Here is a 25,112-nt window from a genome sequence, read left to right on the forward strand (position 1 = left end):
CCAGTGCTCTAACCCCTGAGCTATAGGGCCACCAAAATAATTTTTTAAACGTGCGACCGTAATTGCTGCTTGTAGGAGGAAAACGTTTTTCCTGAAAGCTCTGGACATACATGACGTAAAGGGAGAGCTGGCCCCAGCACTGAGTCTTCCATCCAGGAAGATGGTGCACGTTTCTGTGTTTTGGTTGTGTGTTCTATTCTGTCTGATGGTTTCACAGTTTATTCCCTTCCCGTCAAGTTTACCCCTGGGGCTTCTGGGGTCGGGGTCGTTCAGCTGTTGGCATTCCACCCAGCGCCCTGAGTCCATGTCTCCTACAAGTAGCTTTGTCTTAGCTTCGGGGGTTTGCACTGTTGATTTGGTTTCAGTTAGAGCCCTTGGCTTGTCACGAGGGCGTAGCAGGCGGCTCTGTCTGCTGCTCTGGCTTCATGGGGACGACTGTGCGTGCTTCCCATGAAGTCACATGCCTCCGTGAGTATTGGGGAGTTTTTAGCAAATTAAGGAAGTTCCTTTTTTCTTGCTTACTTAAGTTACGATTTTTGTAAAAAACAGGAATAGATATTGAATTTGATTATATGGTTTTCTTCCATGTGTTTTTCTCTATCAAGTAAAACATTAGGTTTCCTAATTTTGAGACATGCTTGCATTCCTGGGATTAAAGCCTACTAGATTATGATATATATTCTATTAATTCGTTATTAGATTTAACTTGCTAATTCTTTATTTAGGATTTTGGGGTTTGTATTCTGAGGCATCATTGAGTGTTTGTCTTTGAGGCCTTGTCTGTTTTGTATGAAGGTTATGCTAGTCTCATAGAATGCATTTAGAAACTTTCCATGTTTGCTTTAATTTTCAGGAATAGTTTAAGTTTTCTTTTCCATAAAGGGATTGATAGAATTCACCCTAAAACCTAGGGCATGATCTGTCTTTGCAAGGAGGAGGAATGAGGACTATGGGTCTTGTACCACCTTTTCAGTTCATGTTAAACTTTGTCATCTCTTTTGGGTTTCCTCCCTCTTGAGTGAGTTCCACAACTGATGTTTGCCCAGAAGATTGTCCACATTGTGGAGACAAGGGATGACGAGCTTGTGCTCAGAGGGGAGTGATGAAAGTCGGGGGAGTGGTGGCTGTGGGAGAGCTGCTGTGCTCCCCAGCCTGCCTTCCTGGCCTGCTTTGCTGAGAGAGCATCTTCTGTGCCAGAAGGAAATGCCATGCCCTTAGCCCGGAGGGCAGCGAAGGGCAGGGGCCTCCGAGCCATGGAGATGTCCACAGAAGCCAGAGTCTGGGCTGTTCGGTGCCATCTCAAGAGCTATCTAATGTTGACTCAGCTTTTCAAACATGTTGGGCAGGCTCAGCAGAATAGCCCATGAACCCCTGGCTTGCAGCGTTTCTATGCAGGTGAAAGTCTACATTGCACAGATCCTTCCCTCTGTGGGTTAAAGGAAACCTCTGCCTGTATGTGTCCTGCCTCATGCCCACTTTGTTGGCAGGGCCTTTTCTTCCCTGGGTCCGCCCAGGAGGGAATCTGGAGAACCAGTGTTTGGGGATTTATTGAACACATTTGCTTCATCTTCCCAGTAATTTCTGCTTTTACTTTACTTTCTTCCTGCTTTATTGGTTTCCCATGTTTTATTTCTCTGGCTTCTTGTGTGGAACATACATGTTTCAGTCTTTTCCTCTGTTTTGTTCTCTCATAAACGCATTGAAGTCTGTACGTGTTCGTCTATGTGTTGGATACATCTTCTGTAATTGATTTGCAGGGCTTTCATTGTCAATGATTTCCATGGACTGTAATTTCAACTTTGATTTCTTCTCTCCTAGTTTAAACTACATAAATTTTTTTTCAAATGCATGTATTTTTTAAAAAATTACTCTTGTTTTGGAGGGTTTATTGGTAGTATTTTCTTGCCTGTGGGATTAAATATGTCCCCCTCTCTTTTTTTTGTTCTAATAATTTAGAAGATACGTATCTCATATTTCTCTTGTTAGAAATTATTCTTAAGTTTTCAGTAATTACAAGAACACATATAGATAAACATCAAGATTTAATCGTTTCATAACCTCTCCCACCTCAGTAAAACTATACCTTGAACCCATTCTTAATTCCCTATTCCTCTCAAAGTGGTTTCTTTTTTAATTGTGGTAAAATACGCGTAACAGAAAACATAACCATTTTAACCATTGCTCAGAGTCCACTTCAGTGGTAGCAAGTCCATTCCCATGGTAGCGTGCCCGCCCTCCCCCCGTCCCCGACGCCCCCCGTCCCCGACTCCCCCTTGTCCTCCAGCCCCTGGCTTCCCATATACCTGCTGTCTCTGTGCCTTTGACTTTGCTAGGGGCCCCGTGGGCATGAAGTCATGCATAGTCTGCAGCTCAGGCTGCTTGGGGCTCTTCACGCGCACTCGCTCACACGTCTTCACTCTTTATCTCGGGCACAGGCCAGTACAGGCTGAATGCTCACTTACCGCAAGGACAGCTTCAGCTCTGGGACCTTCAGTTCTTATTTTAAGTGTGCGCTCCTCCATGTTTCCCACGCGAGCAGAACCCGGGAAGGAGGTGGGGCGCTGGGGCCACAAGTCTGTGACGTGCCTTCCTCATCTGCAGGGGGAATGACTTCGGGCACCGTTTCTGAGGTCTCCCCTCGCAGAAGCCTGGCTGGCTCTTGCTGGCACTAAGGTTTTGTTGTTTGCATCTCCTTCCTAGATGACAATGAAAACCAAACAGCGCATGCTGACGGAGGACTGGGAGCTTTTCAAACAGAGGCGATTCATTGAGGAGCAGGTGAGGCTTGGGGGGGCGGAGGGGGGGCTGTGTGCCTGAGCAGGGAAAAACACCATTCCAAGGCCACATTGTGGGTCTGCTCCTAACTAGTCTCCCTTATCCATTTCCTTCTCTTCGGTATTTCTCAAGGAAAATCCCATTTATTGAGTGACCATACTAGCCCACAGCCACCCAAGTCCCTGGTGTCTGGTCTCAGAGGCAGCTGGTGCCGTCAAGTCACAGAGCTGGAAGTCAGCCTGCTCCCCTCAGGCCCGATTCACAGGCCTCCCCACATGGGCCTGGGCCGAGCTTTCAATGTACTGCTGACAACACAGCTCGCTCCCTCCTTCCCTACAGACTTACATACCCCTCTGCACCTCCCTGTGGCTGGCTGCGAGCCTTGCCCCGATGGCCTCAGGGCACTCGACTTTGGAAACTTCACTCCCTTGATTCTTCTTCACAAGCTGGCATCTGTGTCTCCCCCTTCCTCAGGCATTGGTGTCCCTTCCCCCATTTTGGTGTCCTTGCCCCTGTGGTCTCCACCCACACTGGGCTTGCTCACCAGCTCCCACCCCCCAATCCTTCCCGTGTGGCGTGTAGCCTATCAGATGGCCCTTCTAGCACCACCCATCCCGTTGCCAGAGCTGGTCTGTAGGTTTCTTCTCTGCAATCCAGATGCTTGTCTTGTCGACTGGTAGGTAGCTCCTGGATCTGCACCCTTCACGTGCTAGTCCTTGTTCCTGCAGTGGATGTCCTCCCCACCTGGCCATCCTCCCACCTGCCTGCTTCTGTCATGTGTCACAAATGCCTTTTAACTCATGGGCCATCTAATGCTGCAGCTCTGCGTGTGCGGGCCTGTGTGCCTCCAGACTATTCTGTTGGGCACACCCCCTCCAAACTCTGTCCCATCCCCCAAGACGCCCTCCTGCTCAGCCCAGGGTCATCCAGGCCTTCCAGAGGTGTTTCAGTGATGCCTGGCTCAGTGCTCTGCTCCTGACCTGGATGCCCTCTTTGCCTCTGACAGCATTACCAACAGTGCTTCCTCTGTGCCCTGTGTGGGCCCGGCGCCCTGCTGCTTTTCTGCCAGGGCACCTCCCACATCATGGTTTCCTCTTCCAGGGTCTAAGCCCCTGGGGGGCTGCGGTTTAGCTCTGCGCTCCTGGTCCCTAGTGAGAACCGAGCACACAGCTGATTCCAGGTAAAGGCTGGGTGTCTGCTGGTGAGGCACCAGCCAGGGCTTCCTGCTCCCTGGCCTTTGTGAGGCTCAGGACGGTGGCTGCCATGCATTTCAGGTCTGCCCCTTCCTGGCCCTGTCCCACTCTAGGAAACTGTGGTCACTGGCTTCTGAATGAGCATGGCACCCAGTACCATGATTACGGAGAAGCTGGACCACTTGACTGGGGGCATGTCTTGCAAAGTTAACCTCTCGTTTGATGGTTTCCTCCAGCTGACCAACAAGAAGGCAGTCACCGGCGAGAACAACTTCACAGACGCCATGAGGCACATGCTGTCGTCCCGGCTCAGCATGCCCGACTGCCCCAACTGTAACTACAGGAGAAGGTGAGCCTGCGAAGTTGTGTGGGCGTGGCGGGCCTGCGGGAGCCACAGCCTTGGCCCGGGCACCGAGCCCAACAGAGCTCCGTCTGAGCTCTCTCGGCTCTCTGGGTAACTGTCCTTCGTTCCCACTCAGATGTGCTTGTGATGACTGCAGCCTCTCACACATCCTCACTTGTGGTGTCATGGACCCCCCCGTCACTGGCGACATCCACAGTCACCAGCTGCCCCTCCAAGTGGATTCCGCTCCTGACTATCTCTCTGAGATGCGTCCACCTAGCGTGTCCTCAGCAAGCTCAGGGTCAGGCTCCAGCTCTCCCATTACAATTCAGCAACATCCCAGACTCATCCTCACAGACAGTGGCTCTGCACCAACTTTGTAAGTTGTGACTTTGTAAAAGATTTCAGAAATTTACGTAACCCAATGATGAGAAATATGGACAGTAATGTCTACAGAAGTACGGATATCATTATAATGCTTTTCAAGAAAAAGAATCTTTCATTTTTTAAGCAACTTTTAAAATACGAAATCAGTAAACCCAAACTTTGACACTATTTCATTACATGAAAAAAAAAACAAACGGTAAATTTGTAAATGCCAGTAAAGAAAAAGCCATGTTGGTATGCAGGGAAGTGTCTCTTCAGTTCTGGCTTCATGTTTCCCATTTCGTTTGAGGGTGATCAGCCCAAAGTTCATTCCGCCTCATTGTCCGTTCAGCATTCATGCTTATTCCATGTCTTGCTAAAAACTCAGAAGATCACTTTAGCAAGCGATTGAAAGGTTCTGTTTTCCGTGTTCCCACATTATCTAGAAGTACATTTTGTATGAGCGAGGGGGCGGTGCGGTCGTCGCCAGTTCACACTGTAGGTGAGTGGCCTCACGTTTTTTCAGAGTTGTGACCCTGTCATTTGTTGAGGCTTTCCTTTCGAACTTCCTGGACGGGTTGCACATGGATGTGTGTCTTTATTTTATTTAGGTAAACTTAGGTTTTCATTTTGCTTATCATAGAGCGTGCGGGTGTCAGGAGCCCCGTGGAGGCGATGGCCGCCAGCATGGTTCCCCATGGGAGGGATTGTGGCCCTGGCCTCAGGCTACTCAGCGTCTCTCAGATTGCTCACCACCTCCATCTGGATTTCTCCTGACAACTCTGAGGCTTTCCTTCAGAGTTTTACAGTCCTCAGTATGGATCTGGTCTCAAAACACAAAATAATTCTAAGGGGATTGACCTGAATGCCATGACTCCTTTGAGTTCGAGCTGCTTTCTAGACCTGGATTACCCTGCGCTCTCTCTGGGGCCTGTGAGGGAGGGTCGAGGGTTTCCCAGCTAGCTGTTTGGCAACCTCTAACTAAAACACTGAAATTAAACACATATGGTGTTTAAATAAATTTAAAAAAATTATGTTGGAAAAACCCATCCCTGCTACTGTGTCACACTGATGTCAGGTGTGGGCTCCTGCGCTGTGTTGCGAGGTGGAGGAAGTGTGCTGGGGCACCTTTGTCTGTGGGCCAGGACTGCCTGCGGCTGTGCTGGACCTCTGGTCCTTCAGCAGCTAGGATTAATGTCTTCCAAACATGAACTGTGAGGACTTGAAAGCCTCCATTGTTGCCTTTGGTTTGTGTCATCTCTTTCTTGGTGTCAGCACTAAGTTGGTTGGAGAGAATTGTGTGCCTGGAGTCTCTGTGCCGCAGGGCTGTCTGGTTCTCGGGGGTCCTAGGGGAGCTGCAGCCTGCCTTCATTACACTGAGCAAATGACTCAGTCACCTCATGTCATCTGTGACTCGTGGTGGTGGTGATGTTTCGGGAGTGGGTATGAGTGTTGGCCAAGGCCACACATTCCATCACCTCAGGTGCCGCAGGCCTCAGGAGACCTGAGCAGCCTTCATCTGGTGGGTGCTGTGGGTGCTAACTGTGGTGAGCTCCAGGTTATGGCATATTGTGTTCCCTCTTTTTCCAAAAATGGGAAGGACATCTGAGTTGAGCAATTCTGGACATTCTACTAAATCCGAAGGATCATCAGTTTGTAGGATTTTTCCTTCTGGAAGTTATTGTATGCAGAGCTGAAGACGGACTGAGAGGCATGTTTATGGTCATGGCGGGGTGACCACGAATGGTCCGTGCCCTGCACAGTCTGCCCTGATGTGGAGACTATGTGCCCGCCCTTGTCACACCAGAAAAGCCTATGTTTGAAGTGTCCTTCATCGGCTACAGCCTTGAAATTTGCCTACTAGTTTTTTGTTTTTTTTTTTTAAGTAAATCTTCCATTTGCCCATTGTTTAGATGTCTTGTTAAAGCTGATATTTAATTCAGATCATGAGTGACTTGTCCAGAGCAGGCCTTGTAGTAAAAAAACTTGTAGTATTTTGTCACCTAAGTGCCTTTAAAGTTTTGTTCAACTGGCTATGTCTGAAATTTTGGTGGTTCTTTGTACCCCCTTTAATTTTAATAAAAAATTAATTGTGTCTGCTTGGAAATGGCAGCGAACAGTTGTACACTGAGGCACTTCAAGCCCAATGGAAATGCAGTAATAATTAATCCGATTAAATTTTGGCAGTTTCCCAGATATTTTTCTTCTTTTGGCGTTTTGTTTTCCATTCTTCTGTGTAGCACAGATGGTAATCTTTCAGGCATTTTCCCCCGGTGTTCAGGTTACCAGATGTTACCAAGTGTGCGTGGTGCTCAGTGTAATATTCCCGCAAACCAGAACAGCCTATAAAGGCAGCGTCGGGCTCCGTGGGCGGTGTACTCCCTATCCCCAGGTGAGCAGCCTCGTGGTGACCGTCTCTGCCTGTCTCAGTTGTAGTGACGATGAAGACGTTGCACCGTTGTCAGCTAAATTTGCTGATATTTATCCACTGAGTAACTACGATGATACCGAGGTGGTGGCCAGTATGAATGGAATCCACAGCGAGCTGAACGGTGGCGGGGAAAACATGGCCCTGAAAGATGAGGTATGGACACCACTTCACAGTGACAAGAGATGGCATCAAGTGGTGATCTGGTCTTGTTTGTTTTAGTTCTTCCACTTTGAAAAGTATAAATTACGAAGGTTGTTTTTGAAGTCCCCTCAGGTAAGCAGTACCAGCAGCAGCTCTTCAGAGGCTGACGATGAGGAGGCAGACGGCGAGAGCAGCGGGGAGCCGCCGGGAGCCCCAGAACAAGACGGAGCTCTAGGCAGTGGGAGTCCCAGGAGCGAGGAGAGGAAAGCGGACAGTCCACCCCCGTCTTACCCTACTCAGCAGGTATGATTTCATTTTCCCAAACTTTATGTTTCGCTGAGGGTGTCTGTCTTTGTGTATATTTTCTCTAAACATGAGCATTATTGAATGCAAAATTGTGTTATCTTGAATAGCTTCTAAAGGTTAGAACTGGAGAGGATTGAGGCCCACTGGTAAAATAAACAAACATGGTGCCTCACCCTGTTTTCATCTTGTTCCTCTTGCTTGAATCCACTCGACGGTCTCGATTTTGCAGCATCCCAGAGTCGCTCCAGACAGTTAGCTGTCGTAGAGGGTTTTTTTTTGTATGTAAAGAAGCAAAGGGAGGGTTTTTTAAATAAATAAAATAATGGAATGTTAAAATTTCAGCAAAAGTTGATTTTGTAAGGGAGGTTTTTTTCTGGTGGAGGTCTGTTTTTCTGTTTCCAAAAGGTGAATGTACCTCCGGCAATGACTGTTTTCTCTTAGAGACTCCTAGTTTTATGAATAGATGCTCACATAGTTCTTTTTCTTTTTTTTTTTTTTAAGTTTTTATTTATTTGTTTGAGAGAGTGAGAGGACGCACTTGAGCAGTGGGTAGGTTCAGAGGGAGAGGGACAAACTAACTCCTCGATGAACAGGGAGCCCAATGCAGAACTTGATCCCAGGGCCCTGGAACCATAACCTGAGTCAATGGCAGATGCTTAATTAGCTGGGCCACCCAGGCACCCCCCTCACGTAGTTCTTAAATGAAAGGAAGAACAAATGATGGTCGGGTTGCTTGGCTAATTATTTTCCTTAATAGGCAGTATAGGTTCATAGTTGAAACAAGAAAGGCGATACGAAAAGGTGTTCTATTAAGAAGTCTGGCCCTGGTGGTGTTCACCCTCTGCCCTGCCCAGCACCTGCCCATCCCCAGTTCTAGTCCCAGTAGGTAACCAGTCTTCTTATTGTGTCCTTCCAGTATTTGTTTATGCAAATGCTAATATTTATTCTTCCCCTTTTCTGTGACAAGGCTTATACTAATGCACACTCAGCCCCCCTTGCTTTTCTTCTCAGCATCATATTCTGACTGATTCTGTGTGGAGCACACTTCCTCGTCCTTGTCTACTGCCCTCTCTCTGTGCCAGCAGGTGGACATACCAGAATTCTCTTTCTCTTTTTAGTCCCTGGTGGTGGGCACTTGTGTTTGCTTCCCTTTGTTTTCCCTATATGCTATTCGGTGAGTGACCTTATACATCTGACCTTCTTACATCAGTAGGTCTGTTTCTAGGATTGGTTACCAGTGGTGGCTTCTCTGGGTCTAGAGTGTGATGGTCTCCCCTGTCCCCTAGGAGAGGATGACGTTGTAGTCTTGGGGTTTGGCCAGTCTGGTGAGAAATGGCAGGCCCTTGAGATTTCGGTCTTCATTTCATTTCCCATTACATCTTATCGTTGAGATGTCAGGCTTCTTCTTATGTATCATATGTCCTTTATAAGTATGTGATTTGCAGAGATTTTCTGTGGGTCTGTGGCATGTCTATTAGTTGTGTTTTGTGGTATTGGTTTTTTTAAAGATTTTATTTATTTACCTATTTGAGAGAGAAAAAGTACACGTGTGCATGCACACAGTGGGTGTCAGAGAGAGAAGGAGAGAGAATCCCAAGCTGACTCCTTGCTTAGCACACAGAGTCACCCGAGAGGCTTGATCTCTCAGCCCAGAGATCCCGACCTGAGCCGGGTGCAGTGCTTAACCGACTGTGCCACCTGGGCGCCCCTGTCTATTAGGTTTTATGGTATTTTTTGAAAAGCAGAAGTTTTTAGTTTTGGTGAATTCCAATTCCTCGATTTTTCCTTTTACAAATCATGCTTTTGATGTCATATCCAAGAAAGCTCTGTTTTGTTCTGCAAGATTTCTGACTTTAGCTCTCATTTAAGGTGTGGTTCATTTGACTCAGTTTTCCTCACAGTGTGAGGCAAGGGGCTACGTTCAGCTTTTTGCTATGTCGACATCCAGTTGCCCAGCAGCATTTGTTGACAAGAGCCTGTCTTTTCCTGCTGAGTTGCATTAGCCGTTGGTTGAACATTGAGGGGCTCTAAATAGATGTGTTTGCTGTCTGCACTCTGCGTTCTCTGCTCCTTGGACCTCTGGGTCCTTTCCCGCGGTGCGTGTGACCTGCTCGGTAGTAAGTTTGGACAGCAGATAGGGTCTGCCCCCCAGGTTGGTGGGCCTTATTGAAACTTATGTAGGCTGTTCAGAGTCCTTCGTGTTTCCGTGTAAGTTTTAGAATCAGCTTATTCTACGAAAAAACTTCCTGGATTTTGATAGAGATTGTATTGACTTCTTGAATACTTGATAGAATTCACAGCAGACTCCTCTGGGCCTGCTCTCTTCTTTGTGAGGTGATGTAGATCACTTGGAGGAAAATCCAGTCTTAATGGCATTGCATCTGTCAGCCTAGGAATGTGCTGTTCTCTTTCCATTTACTTAAATCATCTTTAATTTCTTCCAGCAGTTAAAAAAATTTCTAGTCAGTGGGTCTTGAATGTATTTCTTAAATTCATTCTTAAGTATTAGATGTTTTTGATTCTGTGAAAGTGATATTTTCTTATTTCAATTTTCAATTTATTGTTGGTAATATATAGAAATACAGTTGATTTTCAGATATTTGTCTTACATTCTGCAGCTTTAATTCATTTATTCTTTGGTTTCTCTCCCTCTCTCTCTCTCTCTCTCTCTCTTTTGGTTAGATTCCTTTGGATTTTCTACATGCAAGGTCATGTTGTTTGTGAATAAAGACAATTTTACTTTTTCCTTCTCAGTCTGGAAACACAGTGTCTTCCTCTTGCTTACTGAGCTGGCCAGAATGTCCAGCACAGCGCGGCAGAGAAGCGGTACAAGCACACAACTGTGCCTTGCTCCTGGTCCCAGGAGGGAGCTGCCCAGTCTGTGACTAGGATGATCCCAGCTGTGCATCTGTCGAGGACGACCTTACCAGGTTGAGGAAATAAATCCTGTCAGCTCCTCGTTTCCTAAGAGTTTTATTGTGAACATATGTTGGGTTCTCCAGATGCTCTTTCTGGATCTATTGAAATGTTCTTGTGGTTTCATCCTTCATTCTTTTACTGTGGTGTGTTGCATCAAGTGATTCTTGATTTTTTTTTTCTTTTTTAAGTAGACCATGTCCAATGTGGAGCCCCATATGGGGCTTGAACTCACGACCCTGAGATCAAGAGTCAGATGCTTAACCGACTGAACCACCCAGGCGCCCCTGATTCTTGAATGTTAAACCAACCTTGTGTTCCTGGAATAAATCCCATTTGGTCATGGTGTATAAACTTTTTTTCTTTTGGTATGTTGCTGGATTGGTTGCTAATCTTTGTTAGGATTTTTGCATCCATGTTAATAAAAGGTATTGTTCTGTAATTATCTATCCTTGTGTCTCAGTCTGGCTTTGATACCAGGGTAATATTGGCCTCCTAGAATGAGTTGGGAAGTGTTTATTCTGCTTATGTTTTCTGAAGAAATTTGTCTAAAGTTGAGATTTCTTAAATAGTTGATAGAATTTACCAGTGAAATCCCTTGGGTTTGGTCTTATGGGAAGATTTAGAATGACTAATTCAAATTTTGTTTACTTGTTATAGGTTTAGTCAGATTTTCTATTTCTTCTTAATTTAAAATTTTTATGTCTTTCTAGGAATTCCTCCATTTCATCTGCACTGTCTCCTTTGATGGCATGAGGTGGTTTATTATATTCTTTTATGATTCTTTTAGTTCTGCAGGATATGGAGTGATGTTAATTCATTAGTTGGATAATTTTGTCTGCTTTTTTTTAAACCTTTGGTCTGGCTAAAGAATTACCAATTTCTGTAAAAAAAAAATTGGGGGTTTTATTAATTTTCTGTTTTTCTCTTTATTTCATTGATTTCTGTTCTAATCTCCATTATTTCTTTCCATTGACTTTGGGTTTAGTTTGTTTTTCCCTGTCTAGCTTGTTGACTCTAAGTTTAGGTTATGGATTTTAGGACTTCTGATTATAGTGAGACCTGTTTTATGGCCTGACATCTAGTCTGTCCTACATAATGTTCTGTGTATACTTGAAAATAATTTGTGTTCTGCTCTCGTTAGATGGGGTGTCCTATGAATAAAAGTTTGGTCAAATTGATAGCGTTATTCCAATTCTCTGAATCTTTACTGATTTTCTTTGTGGTTCTAAAAATTTCTGAGAGACATACTGATGTATTCATATCACTGCCAGAGTGTCTCTTCCCTTTTCAGATGAGCCAAATTCATGTGTTTGGGACAGTGTTGTTGGCGGTGTAAGTGTGTGATTGTTACCCCTTCTTGATACACGTCGACTCTTCTTCAGTCATTATGAGATGCTTCTCCGCTAGCTTCTCTCATCTGCGAGAGCGTTTCATCCCACCAGCAGAGTTGCTCCGGCAGCCGGAGGGTTACTGTATGCATGGAATCTATTTTTTCTTCCTTTGAATTTCAGCTTCTTTGTATCTTTGAATTTAAGATTTGTGTTTGAATCCTTTAGTTGGGTTTTGTATTTGTACCTTGTCCATCAATCTCTGCCTTTTGTCTGGAGGGCATTGATGTCAGTCACGATGGCTATGCCACGTGCAGCTGCCACTTTGTTTCCATAGGTTTCGTGTTTTTTTTTTTTTAAGATTTTTATTTATTTATTTGACAGACAGAGATCAAAAGCAGGCAGAGAGGCAGGCAGAGAGAGAGAGAGAGGGAGGAGGAAGCAGGCTCCCTGTTGAGCAGAGAGCCCGATGTGGAGCTTGATCCCAGGACCCTGGGATCATGACCTGCACTGAAGGCAGAAGCTTTAACCCACTGAGCCACACAGGCGCCCCAGGTTTCGTGTTTTTTGTTCCTCTGTTCCCCCTTTACTCCCTTTTTTGTATTAAAATTTTTAGTGTACCGTTTAAATCTGCTGTTGATTCTTTGGTCTTTTTAGTTTTTGTTTTTTTTTTTAAGGGCTGTTGGGAATGGGAAGAGCCCCAGGCAGAAAGGCCAGGCTCCTGCTGCTCTTACGTTCTAGCAGATTGGCATGAATAAATGCTTCTGGATTTGCTGTTTCCCTTTGGTTGATTTTCAGATCCCCAAATGATTGCTTTGACAATCGCATTCAGTTTTACCCTTGTTTTGAGGGAGAGGAGCCACCCACTGCTTCATGTCACCCTCGCTGAGTCCCATCTGTGGTGCCTCGTCTGGCAGCATCTTGGTGGAACCACTCCTGAGCCACAGGAGCCCCGCCCACGCCAGTGCTCTGTCCTCCTGGGCTCCAGTTCTTCTCTCCCTCTCCCCTAAGCCACCCTTGCCGGTCCCCTGTCCCTGCACAGACAGGCCCAGGCGCAGATGGGTGTGACTGCTACCTGAGCTGACACCCAGCCAAGGAGTGAGGTGTTTGTCTCTTCTCTCCACAGGTCCCTTTCATCCCAGGCTCTTGGGGTCCCTTCTGTACTTTACAAGGAGGGCTTTGGACAACTCGAGGTGTCACGGGAGCCCTGCTCAGCAGAATGTGACTGACATTAGTTTAATTCACACCAGTCTTTTTTTTTCTTTCCTTTTAGGTTGAACTTCTTACTTTTTTTTCTTTCCTTTTAGGCTGAACAAGCTGCAAACGCTTGTGAATGTCATGTTTGTAAGCAAGAAGCTTCCGGACTGACGGCATCAGCGATGACTGCAGGAGCCCTTCCCCCAGGCCATCAGTTCCTAAGCCCCGAGAAGCCCACACACCCCGCCCTGCATCTGTACCCCCACATCCATGGACATGTGCCTCTGCACGCCGTCCCGCACCTGCCCCGCCCTCTCATCCACCCCACCTTGTATACGGCGCCCCCCTTCGCACACAGTAAGGTAAGTCAGGACAAAGAGGGTGGGGAAGCTCACCTGTCACTAAGATTGTACAAGAAGTGCATATTGTAACAAAAAAAATCCGTAATTTGGCAACTTGTCTAGGACCGAGTCTGCTCTTGGTAGGAAGGTCCTCAAATGTCTCCTTTTACCATAATCTCTTAGGTCTCTGAATTTTGAACATTGTAAAAAACAATCACAAAAGTCGTGGTGTACTCCTTCAGAATTACCTAGAATGTAGTTTTCCAAATGGTGTTGGTGTAATGGGTTGTACCTGGGGGAACTGCATACATGGCTCTGCTCACCCATAAGCCAGTTCATTTCTTTGCTTATGGCCTCCTAGAGCCTGGCTCTTTATTTTATTTTATTTTTTTAAGATTTTTATTTATTTATTTGACAGAGGGAGAGAGATCACAAGTAAGCAGAGAGGCAGGCAGAGGGAGAGGGAAGCGGGCTCCCTACTGAGCAGAGAGCCCGATGTGGGGCTCGATCCCAGGACCCCGAGATCATGACCTGAGCCAAAGGCAGAGGCTCAACCCACTGAGCCACCCAGGCGCCCCAAGGGCCTGGCTCTTTGTTGTAATGTTGCACAGATAAGATACAGTGAGTACAGCCTGGGTCCTCTGACACTAGCTGGGCTCTTCAGTGTCTGAAACGACTAAAGGAGGAGTCCTAAGCATAGTGCGAGAGTAGGTCGCAGCACCGTGCAGGCTTTGGGAGGCGATTGGAGGCACAAAGGAAAGGGCCTCCCAGACCAGCTGTGCTCAGGCTGTTTCGAGAAGGAGTGAGCATATAGGAAAGGTTTGCTTTTTATGTAGTTCTTCTCAGAGAACCCCATGCTTCTATTTTTGTAACTTAGATTTTACAGTGAAATTTTTAGTTTTCCCCAAACTCTACAGATATATTATTTAAAACAGTGATTTTCAGCTGGGAGAATGAGGGTGATATGGGATGGAAGGGGCTTTTTTAGGCTACACAAACATTTTCTTTCCCCATGGGGCATCTGTTGTGAAATAAGGTGTGTGTAGCTTATCAGTGGGCTTTGCTGTTTGTTTGCTGGGAAGGGGCACCTAACCACTGATTTAGAATAGAATAAAATTAGTCTGTCACGTTCTGTTGCAATAAGTACTTGGTAACTGCCACATTGATGCTTGAATTTTGTTAGATTGAATGTCGCTCAGTTTGGACATTTAATGATGGCTTTATCAGTAGAGTGATTTGAAGGAGGATTTTCCAGTGTGTACGCAAAGCCAGGCTGTCTTCATGGTCTGCCTGGTCTCTAGCCTCTTTCCCTCTGGGTGAGTGTATGGTGGGGAGGCTGTCCATTCTGTTCTTACCTGAATGCAGCTGCCCTCTAGCCCCTGGGAGCCGCCTCCAGGAGAGAGTAGAGAATGTTCTGTTTAATGTTTTTCTGTTGAAGAATCAGTTCCTAAACATCTTCAAGTAAAATAGTGTAATTGATTATTCCAAAAGGCTATTGGGTTGTTCAGTTAAAAACTGATTTTCCCCCTGACTTTTGGCCTTTTCTCAGGGCATTATTGGTAGTCCACAAAAGGGTGTAAGAGAAGAAAAATATTTTGGGAGAGTATCATCTGTATATAAAATGTATTTAATACCTTGTAAACTTCAATCCAGTAGATAGTTGGGGAGGATTCATGGGTAGGAAGTGCAGAGGACACGCTAGTAAGCTTTTATTTCCGTCACTTTGCTACGTCTGTCAGGACTATTCACAGATGCTTTTATTTTATTTTATTCACGATTTTATTTATTTGTATTTGCAAAAGCGAGCGAGCGAGAGACATCGCCAGCACAAGCAGTGGGGGAGGAGCAGAGGGAGAAGCAGACCCCCCCTGAGCAGGGAGCCTGATGTGGGACTCAGTCCCAGGACCCCAGGATCATGACCTGAGCCGAAGGCAGACACTTAACGACTGAGCCACCCAGGCACCCCCACGGATGTTTTTAAGATACATTAGCTAGATGCCACGTCTATTTAGAAAAATGAGATGCAGTTGGCAAAATACTTCCCTTGAATCTGATATAAAAATGTTTCCCTAGACAAGCTTGCACTGTCATTTGAGTCTGTGTTATTTGAGTTAGTTTGACTTAGTTGCATACTGTGAATCCATGGTGTGTTCACAGCCCCATAGGAGTTGGTAGAAGCCCCTTCTAGAGATGCACACATGTCTTCAGTTACATCAGAGCAGGCTTATCAGCGGAATCCCCTACATGTGGGTGAGAGGCAGAGATGCAAGCTGAATGAAGGTGGAGGGCAGCTGTGAGTGTGACGCTCAACTGCTTCCATGTTTGTGTTCTTTAGGCCTTCAGGGAATTTTGCTCTGGTGAGGTGGCATTTGTCGCCGTTAGGACTTTATGTTATTGTAGTTATAATTCTTTTGATTCATACTCTGGCTATTCTGGGTAAATACTTAGTACTTAAAATGCTTGGGATGAGTAGTACAGAAAAAAAATATTTTTTTAAGATTTTATTTATTTATTTGACAGAGAGAGACACGGTGAGATAGGGAACACAAGCAGGGGGAGTGGAAGAGGGAGACGCAGGTTCCCCGCTGAGCAGACAGCCTGACGTGGGGCTCCATCCCAGGACCCCAGGATCAGACACCTAACAACTGACCCACCCAGGCGCTCTGAAAAATTTGTTTTTGAACTTAGAGAATAACTTGAGGACCGTTTTTGTTTTCACATGTCTTGTACCAGTGATACATTTAATTTATATCTTGAGATACAAGTTATTTGAAAGTTAAAAAGTAGTTACAGGAGAAAGATCCAGTAGTGAAATTCTAGATAAAAATTAAAACTGTATCGCAAAAAATTTTATTTGCAAATATTTGGGGATTTCCCAGCTCTGTTTAGTACTGATTTCTGCTTTAATTCCACTGTGGTCTGGGAACAGGCATTGTGTGACTTTTGTTCTTTTGAACGTGCTAAGGAGTGTTTTGGGGCCAGAGCTGGTGTGTCTCGGTCAGCACTCCAGGTGAGCTGGAGAAACGTGCATACTCTGCTGTCGCTACATGAGGCAGGCTGTCCTCGGACGTCACTTACCGGTGATGGTGCTGCTAAGTCCTAGATGTCCTTCCTGACCTGCTGCTGAATCTGCCTGCTCAGGGCACAGTGCTGTCGGCGTATCCGGCTTCCACAGCAGACTCTCCCCCTCCTGCAGTCCTGTCTGTTTTTGTTGCACTGAGTCTGGCACTGTGTTGTTCGGTGCTTACATATTTAGGGTTGTTACGTGTTCCTGGGGAGTTGACCCTTTTATCATTATGGAATGCCCTTCTTTATCCCCGATAATCTTTCTACTCTGAGGTCTGACGTGTCTGAAGTTAATACAGGTACTCCGGCTTTTCGTGAGTGCCAGCACCATATTTCTTTCTCCATCTCTTTCCTTTTAACTTACAGGGGTCTTTATGCTCCCAGTAGGTTTCTTGTCGACACCTCTAGGTGGGGTTTGTTTTTTTTAATATACTCTGATAATCTCTGTGTTTTCATCTGTATATTTAGATTAGACACATTTAAAGTAATTTTGGATGTGTTTGGGTTAATAGTAACCATTGTTCTGTTTTCTGTTCATTACCAGAGACTTCCTTTTTCTGTCTTCTCTAATTTTAAGTAAGCATTTCTGGATTCTGTTTTATTTTCTGTCTTTAGCATATTGGTTATGCTTTAAAAAAAACGTTTTTTAGCAGTTGTATTAGAATATGCATTTTAACTAATCTGAGTCCCCTTCAGATAACACTGTTCTGCTTCGTGTTAGTATAGGTACCTTTTCCCAGAAAGTTCCCGATCCTTCCCTCCCGTCGCCTGTGACATTGCCGCTGCTGTTCTCACAGATCTGTTAATCGGTGGTGCAGTACGTTGTTACTGCTAATACCGCACACAGAGTTACCTTTCAGATCAATTAGTAGGCAGGAATAAGTTCATTTCACTGGCATTTACTCCTTCCCCATTGTCCATCCTTTTTTCATGTAGATCCAGGTTTCTGACAGCTTACATTTTCCCACTGCCTAAAGAAAATATCCTCACCTTTCTTGCAGGGCAGGTCTGCTGGTGATGAGTTCCCTCGGTGTTTAGTGTGTGTGTGTCTGAGGAGGTCTTTCTCCTTCACCTTTGAAGGGTAATTTCACTGGATGCAGAATTCTAGGTTGATGGGGTTTTTTTCTTTTAATACTATAAAAAAATTTCACTCTGCTCTTCTCTTGCTTGCATGGTTTCTGACCAGATGTCCTCTGTGATTCTCCTCCTTGTTCTAGAGGCACAGGGCACCCCACCCTACCCCCTTCCACCTCTTCCCCAAGGCTGCTTTCAAGGGTTGTGGTTTTTTGGTTTTTGTTTTTTTATTTTGTCTTTGATTTCTTGTCCCTCACTTTTTTATGAAATGCCTAAGTGTAGATTTGGGAGTGGCTTTTTTTTTCTATTTGGTGTTCTCTGTGCCTCCTAGATCTGTAGTTTGGTGTCTGTCATTAATTTTGGAGTGTTCTTAGCCAATATTCCTTCAAATACTTCTTTCTTTTCTCTTTCTTCTTCTGGTATTCCATTTCCTGTTACTATCTTTTGAAATTAGATGTTTTATCTATTTTGTGTCCGTGGTGGTAGTTTTCTAGTTTTGGTGGGTGTTTTTGTTTTTGTTTGTTTTTAAAGATTTTATTTTATTTATTTGCCAGAGATCACAAGTAGGCAGAGAGGCAGGCAGAGAGAGAGAGAGGAGGAAGCAGGCTCCCTGCCGAGTAGAGACCCTGATGCGGGGCTCGATCCCGGTACCCTGGGATCATGACCTGAGCTGAAAGCAGAGGCTTTAACCCACTGAGCCACCAGGCACCCCTGTTTTTGTTTTTTTAATTCTTGTTTCTCTTTGCATTTTAGTTTAAGGAGTTTCTGTTGACCTGTCTTGATGCTCACTGATTCTTTCCTTGGCTGTTCCCTATCCACAAAGAGGGCTGAGCCCTCTTTGTTTCTCTTTCAGTGTTTTTATCTCTAGTTTTCTTTATTCATTTTTAGAGAGTCCCTCTCACTGCTCACATTACCTATTTGTTTTTGCACATTGTGTGCTGGTTTTTAAAGATTTTATGTATGCACTATAGAGTGAGTGAACAGAGGAGGGACAGAGGGAGATGGAGAAAGAATCCCAGGCAGCCTTGCTGCTGAGCACGGAGCCCAGTGTGGGGCCCAGTCCCTCAACCTCAGGATCATGACCTGAGCTGAAACCAGGAGTCAGCCAGCTGAACTGCCCAGTTGCCCCCGTTGTGTGCTTTTTCAGTTGGAGGCCTCATCATCTTCATCATTTTGAATCCATGTCTGATGATGCTGAGCCCTTTTATCTTCATGCCCCTCGTCTGTCGTGATGCTCTCTGCTTGCAGCCAGCCTGCCTGCCCTGCTCTGTGCCCCACACCTGTCTTCTCACCCCTCACCTCTTGGTCTGTCCAGAGAGCCCTTTTGCATCGGCCTTCCACTTAAGTGACTCCGATATGTCTCACCTACTACTTAAGTCTGACTTTTTAATTCCTGCTATGATTCTTAATTTATTTTTAATGTGTATTAGCAACTTTATGTGTTCTCTTGTTCCTTGATCACATTTTCTTTCTTTAAGCATTTTACACATAGTTCTCTTTTTAAATGAAATCTTGAGGATCTGAATCTGGGTTTTTTTTGGTTGCTCCTGTGGGTGTGTGTCCTTGGATGTACAGTGATTTTTTTTCATGAGGTCATGTTTGGTTCAGCTTACTTTGTGAGAACCAAAAGGCCCCAGGTAGGGGCTGAGGTACCAGTGTAGTGCTGCCCCGCCTGCGACCTCAAGCTCTCCTGCCTCCTATGGGACCATGAGTTTGCCCCCCATCGCTGTGACGATGGTGTGTGCATCTTCATGGCAGTCCTCCCTTCCCTACACCTCCACCTGGCCGTTTTCCTCACCATGTTCTGATCAGTTCTGTGAAAGATTTCCCTAGCTTTCTCTAGCGTTCAGCACCTTGTTACAAAGGTGTAGAGTGTTGTGTCCCCCTTCCTGGACAGAGCCCAAGCAGAGGGGGACCGCACAGCCTCAGAGGGAAGAGCCCACGTGAGTTCTTAGGCCACGCTCCCATCCCCACCCCCGTCCCCTCTCATTCACAGGGCACGTTCCCAGCCACTGACCCACATGGCCCAGGAGCAGAGGGCCACAACTGCAGGGCCAGGTTTGGAAACCCAAGTCTCCCAGCTCCAAGTCTGTGTTGTTTCCATCTAGAAACTGAGTTCTGAAGCAGTCATCATGTAGGAAATGTTCTACTGATGAAGGTAGAGGGATGTCTTGAACACTCCACTGGGAGAATGGGGAGTAGTTGAAAATGGTCACCACATCCTGGCCCTCAGTGAGTTCAGGGTGAGTGGAGCTGCAGACTGGCTCCTGTGTGGCTCTGGGCCCTGAAGGAGGGACAGAGGCGCAACCATTGCAGAAGTGATGAAGTCAGATGTGGGGCAAGTCTAAGTTCAGGCTGGAATTGGAGGGGGAAAAACAGGGGTGGGAAACAGGGACAGAGACAGACGGTGGTCGGGGCCACACTGTGATCTCAGATTTGTATTTTGTTTTGGAGGCAGTCTCAGTTCTTCTGGCTTGAGAAATAGCAAGACCAAAACAAACGTGGTGCTCTTGCCTCTTTACCGACTCTGGCAAGAGTCCTGAAGAACTTTGGAAAAAGCAGAAGAGTCATGCGTCCAGCTTCCTGGTCAGTGGGATATGCCTGTCGGCCACCCCCACACATACATGCTTGCCCTGACTTGGTCCTTTGCCCCCACAGCTTGCCGTGTTTGGCAACCATGTTCCAGGAATCTGGGAAGGTTTGGTGGTGTGCGGTGGAGCCTGGCTCTCCCAGCTCCCATGTAGACTCTGAAGATGTTCAGAAGGCATCTGTCAGTATGTTTGTCTGAGCTCTGCGTTAAAGCAGAAATTTTACTTTTCTCTGAATAACTTATGTCTTAAAGTAGAGAACCATTCAAAACTTCTCTTTCTTGAACCGTGTAGATTTGTGCAGAGTGAAATAAATCTGTTCTCATTGAATAGCATTGTCCGCATGTTGAGAGACTGATTCTGTGCCTAAATCATTTGTGAGGCCTGGCCCACAGGTGGTCTCATTGACAGAGGCCTGTGTTTATCAAAAGGAAGTCCACATCTGTTGAGTTGAGGAGCCATCTTGTGGGGAAGCATTCACATAAACGCGGCTTGTTTGTTACAGACCCCTTGCTCAATTGGTCTCTGCAGCTGGACCTCCCGTTCTGAGTAAACGGGCTTCTGAAGAAGTGGGCGAACTGAATTTAACTTCCATTTTCAGTATTAGAGCTTCCTAGCTGTGTTTCTTCATCCATCTAAGCTCAGTCTGTTCTCCCTTTATTGAACATCCAGTGAGTGCCAGGTTCTGTGCTGCATGCCAGCAAAACACACACCAGAGGAACTTGGTCCCTCTCCCTAGGGCTCGTGCAGTCTCGTCACATCAGTACCTCAGAGCACCACGCTGTGCCGCTGCCAGGAGGGAAGTCACACTGAAGAGGGAGGGGGCGCCCGGGGCCTGGCAGGTGGCTTCTCGGAGGAGGGGATGCTGGGCTGCGGGGTCGAGAGCTGAGCACAAGCTCTTTGGATGTGTGCGGGTGGTGGGTTGGGCCCTCAGCCCGGCTCCCTGGGGGGAAGGCAGTTGGCTGGCAGCCAGGAGCGGGGAGGGCGTCAGGAAGCTGTGAGGCCCTTTGGAGCCCGCCTTTGGCTCTGCTCTGCGAGGCCCTCGAGGCACCCTCTGCTTATGCCTGGGGAGCTGGCTATCCCTGCCCTGCAGCAGGAGTCTGCAACTGTGAGAAACCACCCTCTGCTTTGTTGTCACTTGCCCTCAGTTCCTTCCTGGTGAAGCAGCTCTTTGTTCATCACTCCTTTGTGGAAACTGGTATCTGTGAAAATATCGGTGATCTTGGTTTCCTCACTCTTTGCCCCAGGGCTCCCCTGCTAGAAACACTAGATTAGACCTCTCTTTCTTCCTACTTCACAGCCCGTGTGGCCACGCCATTCTCACCCTCTGCCACCCTGATCCCATTGAGGAAAGTATGCCGAACTGCCTGAGTGGAGGGACCCCCGCTTCGCTCTGCACCCAGGACGGGCGGAGCAGGGGTGCTCTGTGACTCGGGACCAGTCTTACAAAGTGGTGACAGTGTCCCTTAGCCCTCACTGTGCTGCACACTTGAACCCATTGTCCAATTTAATTCTTACCACAACACCATGAGGTAGGTATTTACAAATTACAGATGAGAAAACTAAAGCACAAAAAAAATTGAGTAATTTGCCTGAGGTCACACAGCTAGTAAAAGGGGGAGCTGGCGTCCCAACCCGTCAGGCTGTGCGTCCCAAAGGCTGAGAACAGAACTGGTGTTCACGTCCAGCTTTGTCACTGGCCACACCTCCCAGGGACTGGAGTCTCGGGCTCTTGCTCTCACAGCCCCAGCGATTGTCCTGATGGCCCCGAAACCCCTCGTCTCTACTGCCTCCTCATCTCTCAGGCCCTGACTGACTGCTGCTTGTGCTGGCCTCTCCCCCGCCAGGCAGAGGCCAGGTGGCAATGGCTCTGAATTGGGCTCTGCAGCCTGTCTGGCCATGGTGCAGCTGTCCGTGGGGCTGTCCCTTTCCTTCCTGACCTCTGCCCTAGCCAGCTCCTTGGGTTCTGCTCTTGGGAATCCTCCTGAAACCCTCCCACTTGACTTTGCAGCACTTAGGGTCCATTTCTGTGTCCCCAAGGATGAGATTCCCGGGCGTTGTTCCCAGTGCCAGACCTGTAGCTTCTTGGGGTGGGGCCTGTTGCAGTGGATGCTGGGCTGGGGGGAGCCTTGTGCCCGTGTCAACAAGGTGCTGGGGGCCACAGAGCCAGGAGTCGCTTGAGGGAAGGCAGGTACTAAACCAGCAGGCGACCAGTACATCTTGAATTCTAACTGTGGTAAGTGCTGAGAGGGAAAACTGTAGATTCTAGGTGTATTGTACGGGGAAGCCCACCTTGGTCTTGGGTGCTGGATGGCAAGGACAGGAGGCAGTGATGACTTCCTTGAGGCAGGGACATTTAGGTGAGGCCTGAAGGATGAATATTAGTCAGCAAGGTTGTGGGCTGAGGTTAAGATGTTAACCTCAGATTTAACCTTAAACTGGGTTCAGCACAAGGAAAGTTCAGGGTCAAGAAGGAACTTGGGTTTGAGGACCAAGGGAAGGCCTGTGTGTCCAGGAGCTTGGGGGAACAGGAAGGACAGGGATAGGCCAAGCCATGTGAGAGACTTTAAGTTCCATTTTAAGAGCAGTAGGAAGAACTTGGTGCATCCTAAGGGAGTGACTCACTCTTACCTTCACCAAAGCGCACGCTGGCTGCTGTGAGGGAAAGGACTGGGAGGAGGCTGGGGCTGGGGGTGATCCGTGGGGGCTTTCGGCTCAGGTAGTAAAGGCTGGGGCTAGGGGGTGTGGGCTGAGAGGAGGAAGTGCAGGGAGCAGCCAGCGGCCACTTGGTGAACGTGTCTTCCCAGCCACCCTTCCTCGGTGCCTTCAGACAGCAGTCTGCCCCAGCAGGGCCCCGTAAAACCCATAGTTCCTTAGACTGCACGGCACGTGGCTAAGGTGTGAGACACAGTTGAAGAGCTTTACTACTCTCTGTCAGTGATTCCAAAGTTGGCTTTTGAGCAGTGGTCCTTACAATGTCCGCTGAGACTCAGCCCTGGGAGCGACTCACACACAGCCTATGCCGAGGGAGGGATGCCATAAGCTGCTGAGTTATCTCGAGTCTGGTAGGTTCCCTGAAGCATCAGCGGCTGGGAAGACCTACTCCTGGTTCACATGTGAGCAATGGCATGTGGACCCGCCGGGCAGGTCCGCGCTCTGCGAGACGCCGCCCACAGTGAGCGCGGCCCCCCAGGGGTGTCCGTCGTGGGATCTGTCTGTGGTTTAACTACATACCTAAGCAGAACGTGAATTTTGATATGTGATCAGAGCCTTTTCATTTGTAGGGTTTACCGCCAACCCCTGTTCCAAATCCCGCAAACAAGCATCAGGTATTCAACGCGTCTCTTCAAGACCATATTTATCCGAGCTGTTTTGGGAACACTCCAGAATGGAACAGTTCTAAGTTTATAAGTCTTTGGGGATCAGAAGTGATGAATGATAAGAACTGGAATCCTGGCACTTTCTTGCCAGATACAATTTCTGGTAAGGAACTTGTTAAAACTTTCTTAAAGGTTTTAAAATGACCTGAGCTGGGCAGATTGCTGTCTCTGTTACTGCAGTCCCCCAGTAGATGCCTCAGGCTAGTCGGGTCCCCCACCTCAGCCACTCCTGGAAGGCCCCTCGGCCTCATCCCCCTGCCCCAGCCATCCATGACCACCGCCAGCCAAGTCCCGCTGCCTGGACGGGGCAGAGCAAGCGCTAGCACCCTGTGGCTGCCTCCAGTATGGCAGGCTCTCTGGGGCCCTGTGCACGACAGATCTCTCCGTGCCCCAGCACGGCTGAGCCTCTTGTCTCCAGGCCTTGGTGTTGGGCCTGTGGTGCTCGCAGGGGCCTTGCAGCTGTGCCACTATCCACCTCAGTGCTGTGACTTAGGTTCCTTTCTTGGTGCTGTACTGACCTTACAAGGGGTCTGTCCTCTCTAATAAGCTCCTTCCTCACAGCCCTTGGCTGCCCAGGTAGAGCTGTCATTTCAGGTACAGGGAAAGGTGCGCCTGAAGAGGGGCTGGTTGCACACTTACCTGTGTCTTCACAAGATTAGAGCCCACGGTGGCCCCACACCCAGACCCTGCATGTGCTCAGAAAAGCTAACTATACTTGACATCTCTGCGTGGAAGGGGTTTTTAGCTCTGTGACCTTGTGCAAGTTGTTTAGCCTCTCTGAGCCTCAGGTTCTCTATCTTTAGGATGGGACTAATAGTACCAAGCTCACCAAGTAGCTTTAAGACAATAAGTAAAATAACTTTGGGAAGGCACCTAGCATGGGATTGGTACACAGTAGGTGCTCAGTGCCTTTTTTTTCCCCCTGGAGAAAAACTGATTGCCTAGCATCCTCCCAGTGAAGTCCCAGCTTCGGTAACAGCCCCAGTGTTAGTTCAGTCAACAGATGTCCCTTAGGTTTTAGCGACATATTTCTAGAGGCCTTACTTGTCTCATTCTTCTCTGAAGGGAGTGACATACTAGGACCAACACTCTCAGAAACAAGACCCGAAGCCCTTCCACCCCCATCTAGTGGTGAAACGCCTGCGGTTTCTGAGAGCAAGGAGAAAAAAAATGCTGCGAAAAAGAAATGCTTGTACAATTTCCAAGATGCTTTCATGGAAGTGAACAAAGTCGTGATGGCCACATCATCAGCCACGTCCTCCGTGTCCTGCACGGCCACCACAGTGCAGTCCAGCAACAGCCAGTTCAAAGTGTCGTCCAAAAGGCCTCCTTCCATAGGTAAGGCCCACCAGCTCACGGGGACCCTCAGGGCGGCTCAGCGTGTCCACTGCTTCCTCAGCATCTCTGTGATTGCCATGTCCCTGGCGGGGCCAGAGGCCTGGTGTAACCGACGCCAGAGAATGCTCGCACGCAGGCAGCACGTCCTCTGGGAGCTGGACCCGAGTTTCACTGCCCCACAAACTTCCTCTAGGGATTTGCCATGCCGGCTTGCCTTTCTTCTTGGTACCTGCTGCTTTGTGAGAGGAAGAGGTTACTGCTGTTGGTCACAGGCCGGTGGGCCTGCTGGCCGGCCTGGGGTGCAGCCCCTGCTGCCACTGTGTCTG

General features: G+C 47.5%; 1 protein-coding gene across 3 annotated transcripts in view; it reads left to right on the forward strand.

Annotated features, from left to right (window-relative positions):
• The window catches only part of FAM193A (family with sequence similarity 193 member A), a 100,429-nt gene that overhangs the window by 48,631 nt on the left and 26,686 nt on the right, over positions 1-25,112 (forward strand). For all 3 annotated transcript variants that reach the window (XM_080797721.1, XM_080797722.1, XM_080797723.1), the window contains exons 7-14: positions 2,701-2,778; positions 4,205-4,317; positions 4,448-4,690; positions 7,108-7,261; positions 7,373-7,552; positions 13,110-13,361; positions 23,353-23,551; positions 24,514-24,786. In XM_080797721.1, coding sequence (XP_080653847.1) covers positions 2,701-2,778; positions 4,205-4,317; positions 4,448-4,690; positions 7,108-7,261; positions 7,373-7,552; positions 13,110-13,361; positions 23,353-23,551; positions 24,514-24,786 — 1,492 coding nt within the window. The remainder of the gene's footprint in view (positions 1-2,700; positions 2,779-4,204; positions 4,318-4,447; positions 4,691-7,107; positions 7,262-7,372; positions 7,553-13,109; positions 13,362-23,352; positions 23,552-24,513; positions 24,787-25,112) is intronic.

This window comes from Martes martes (genome assembly GCF_963455335.1).
Source record: "Martes martes genome assembly, chromosome: 2".
NCBI classification, from domain to species: Eukaryota; Metazoa; Chordata; class Mammalia; order Carnivora; family Mustelidae; genus Martes; species Martes martes.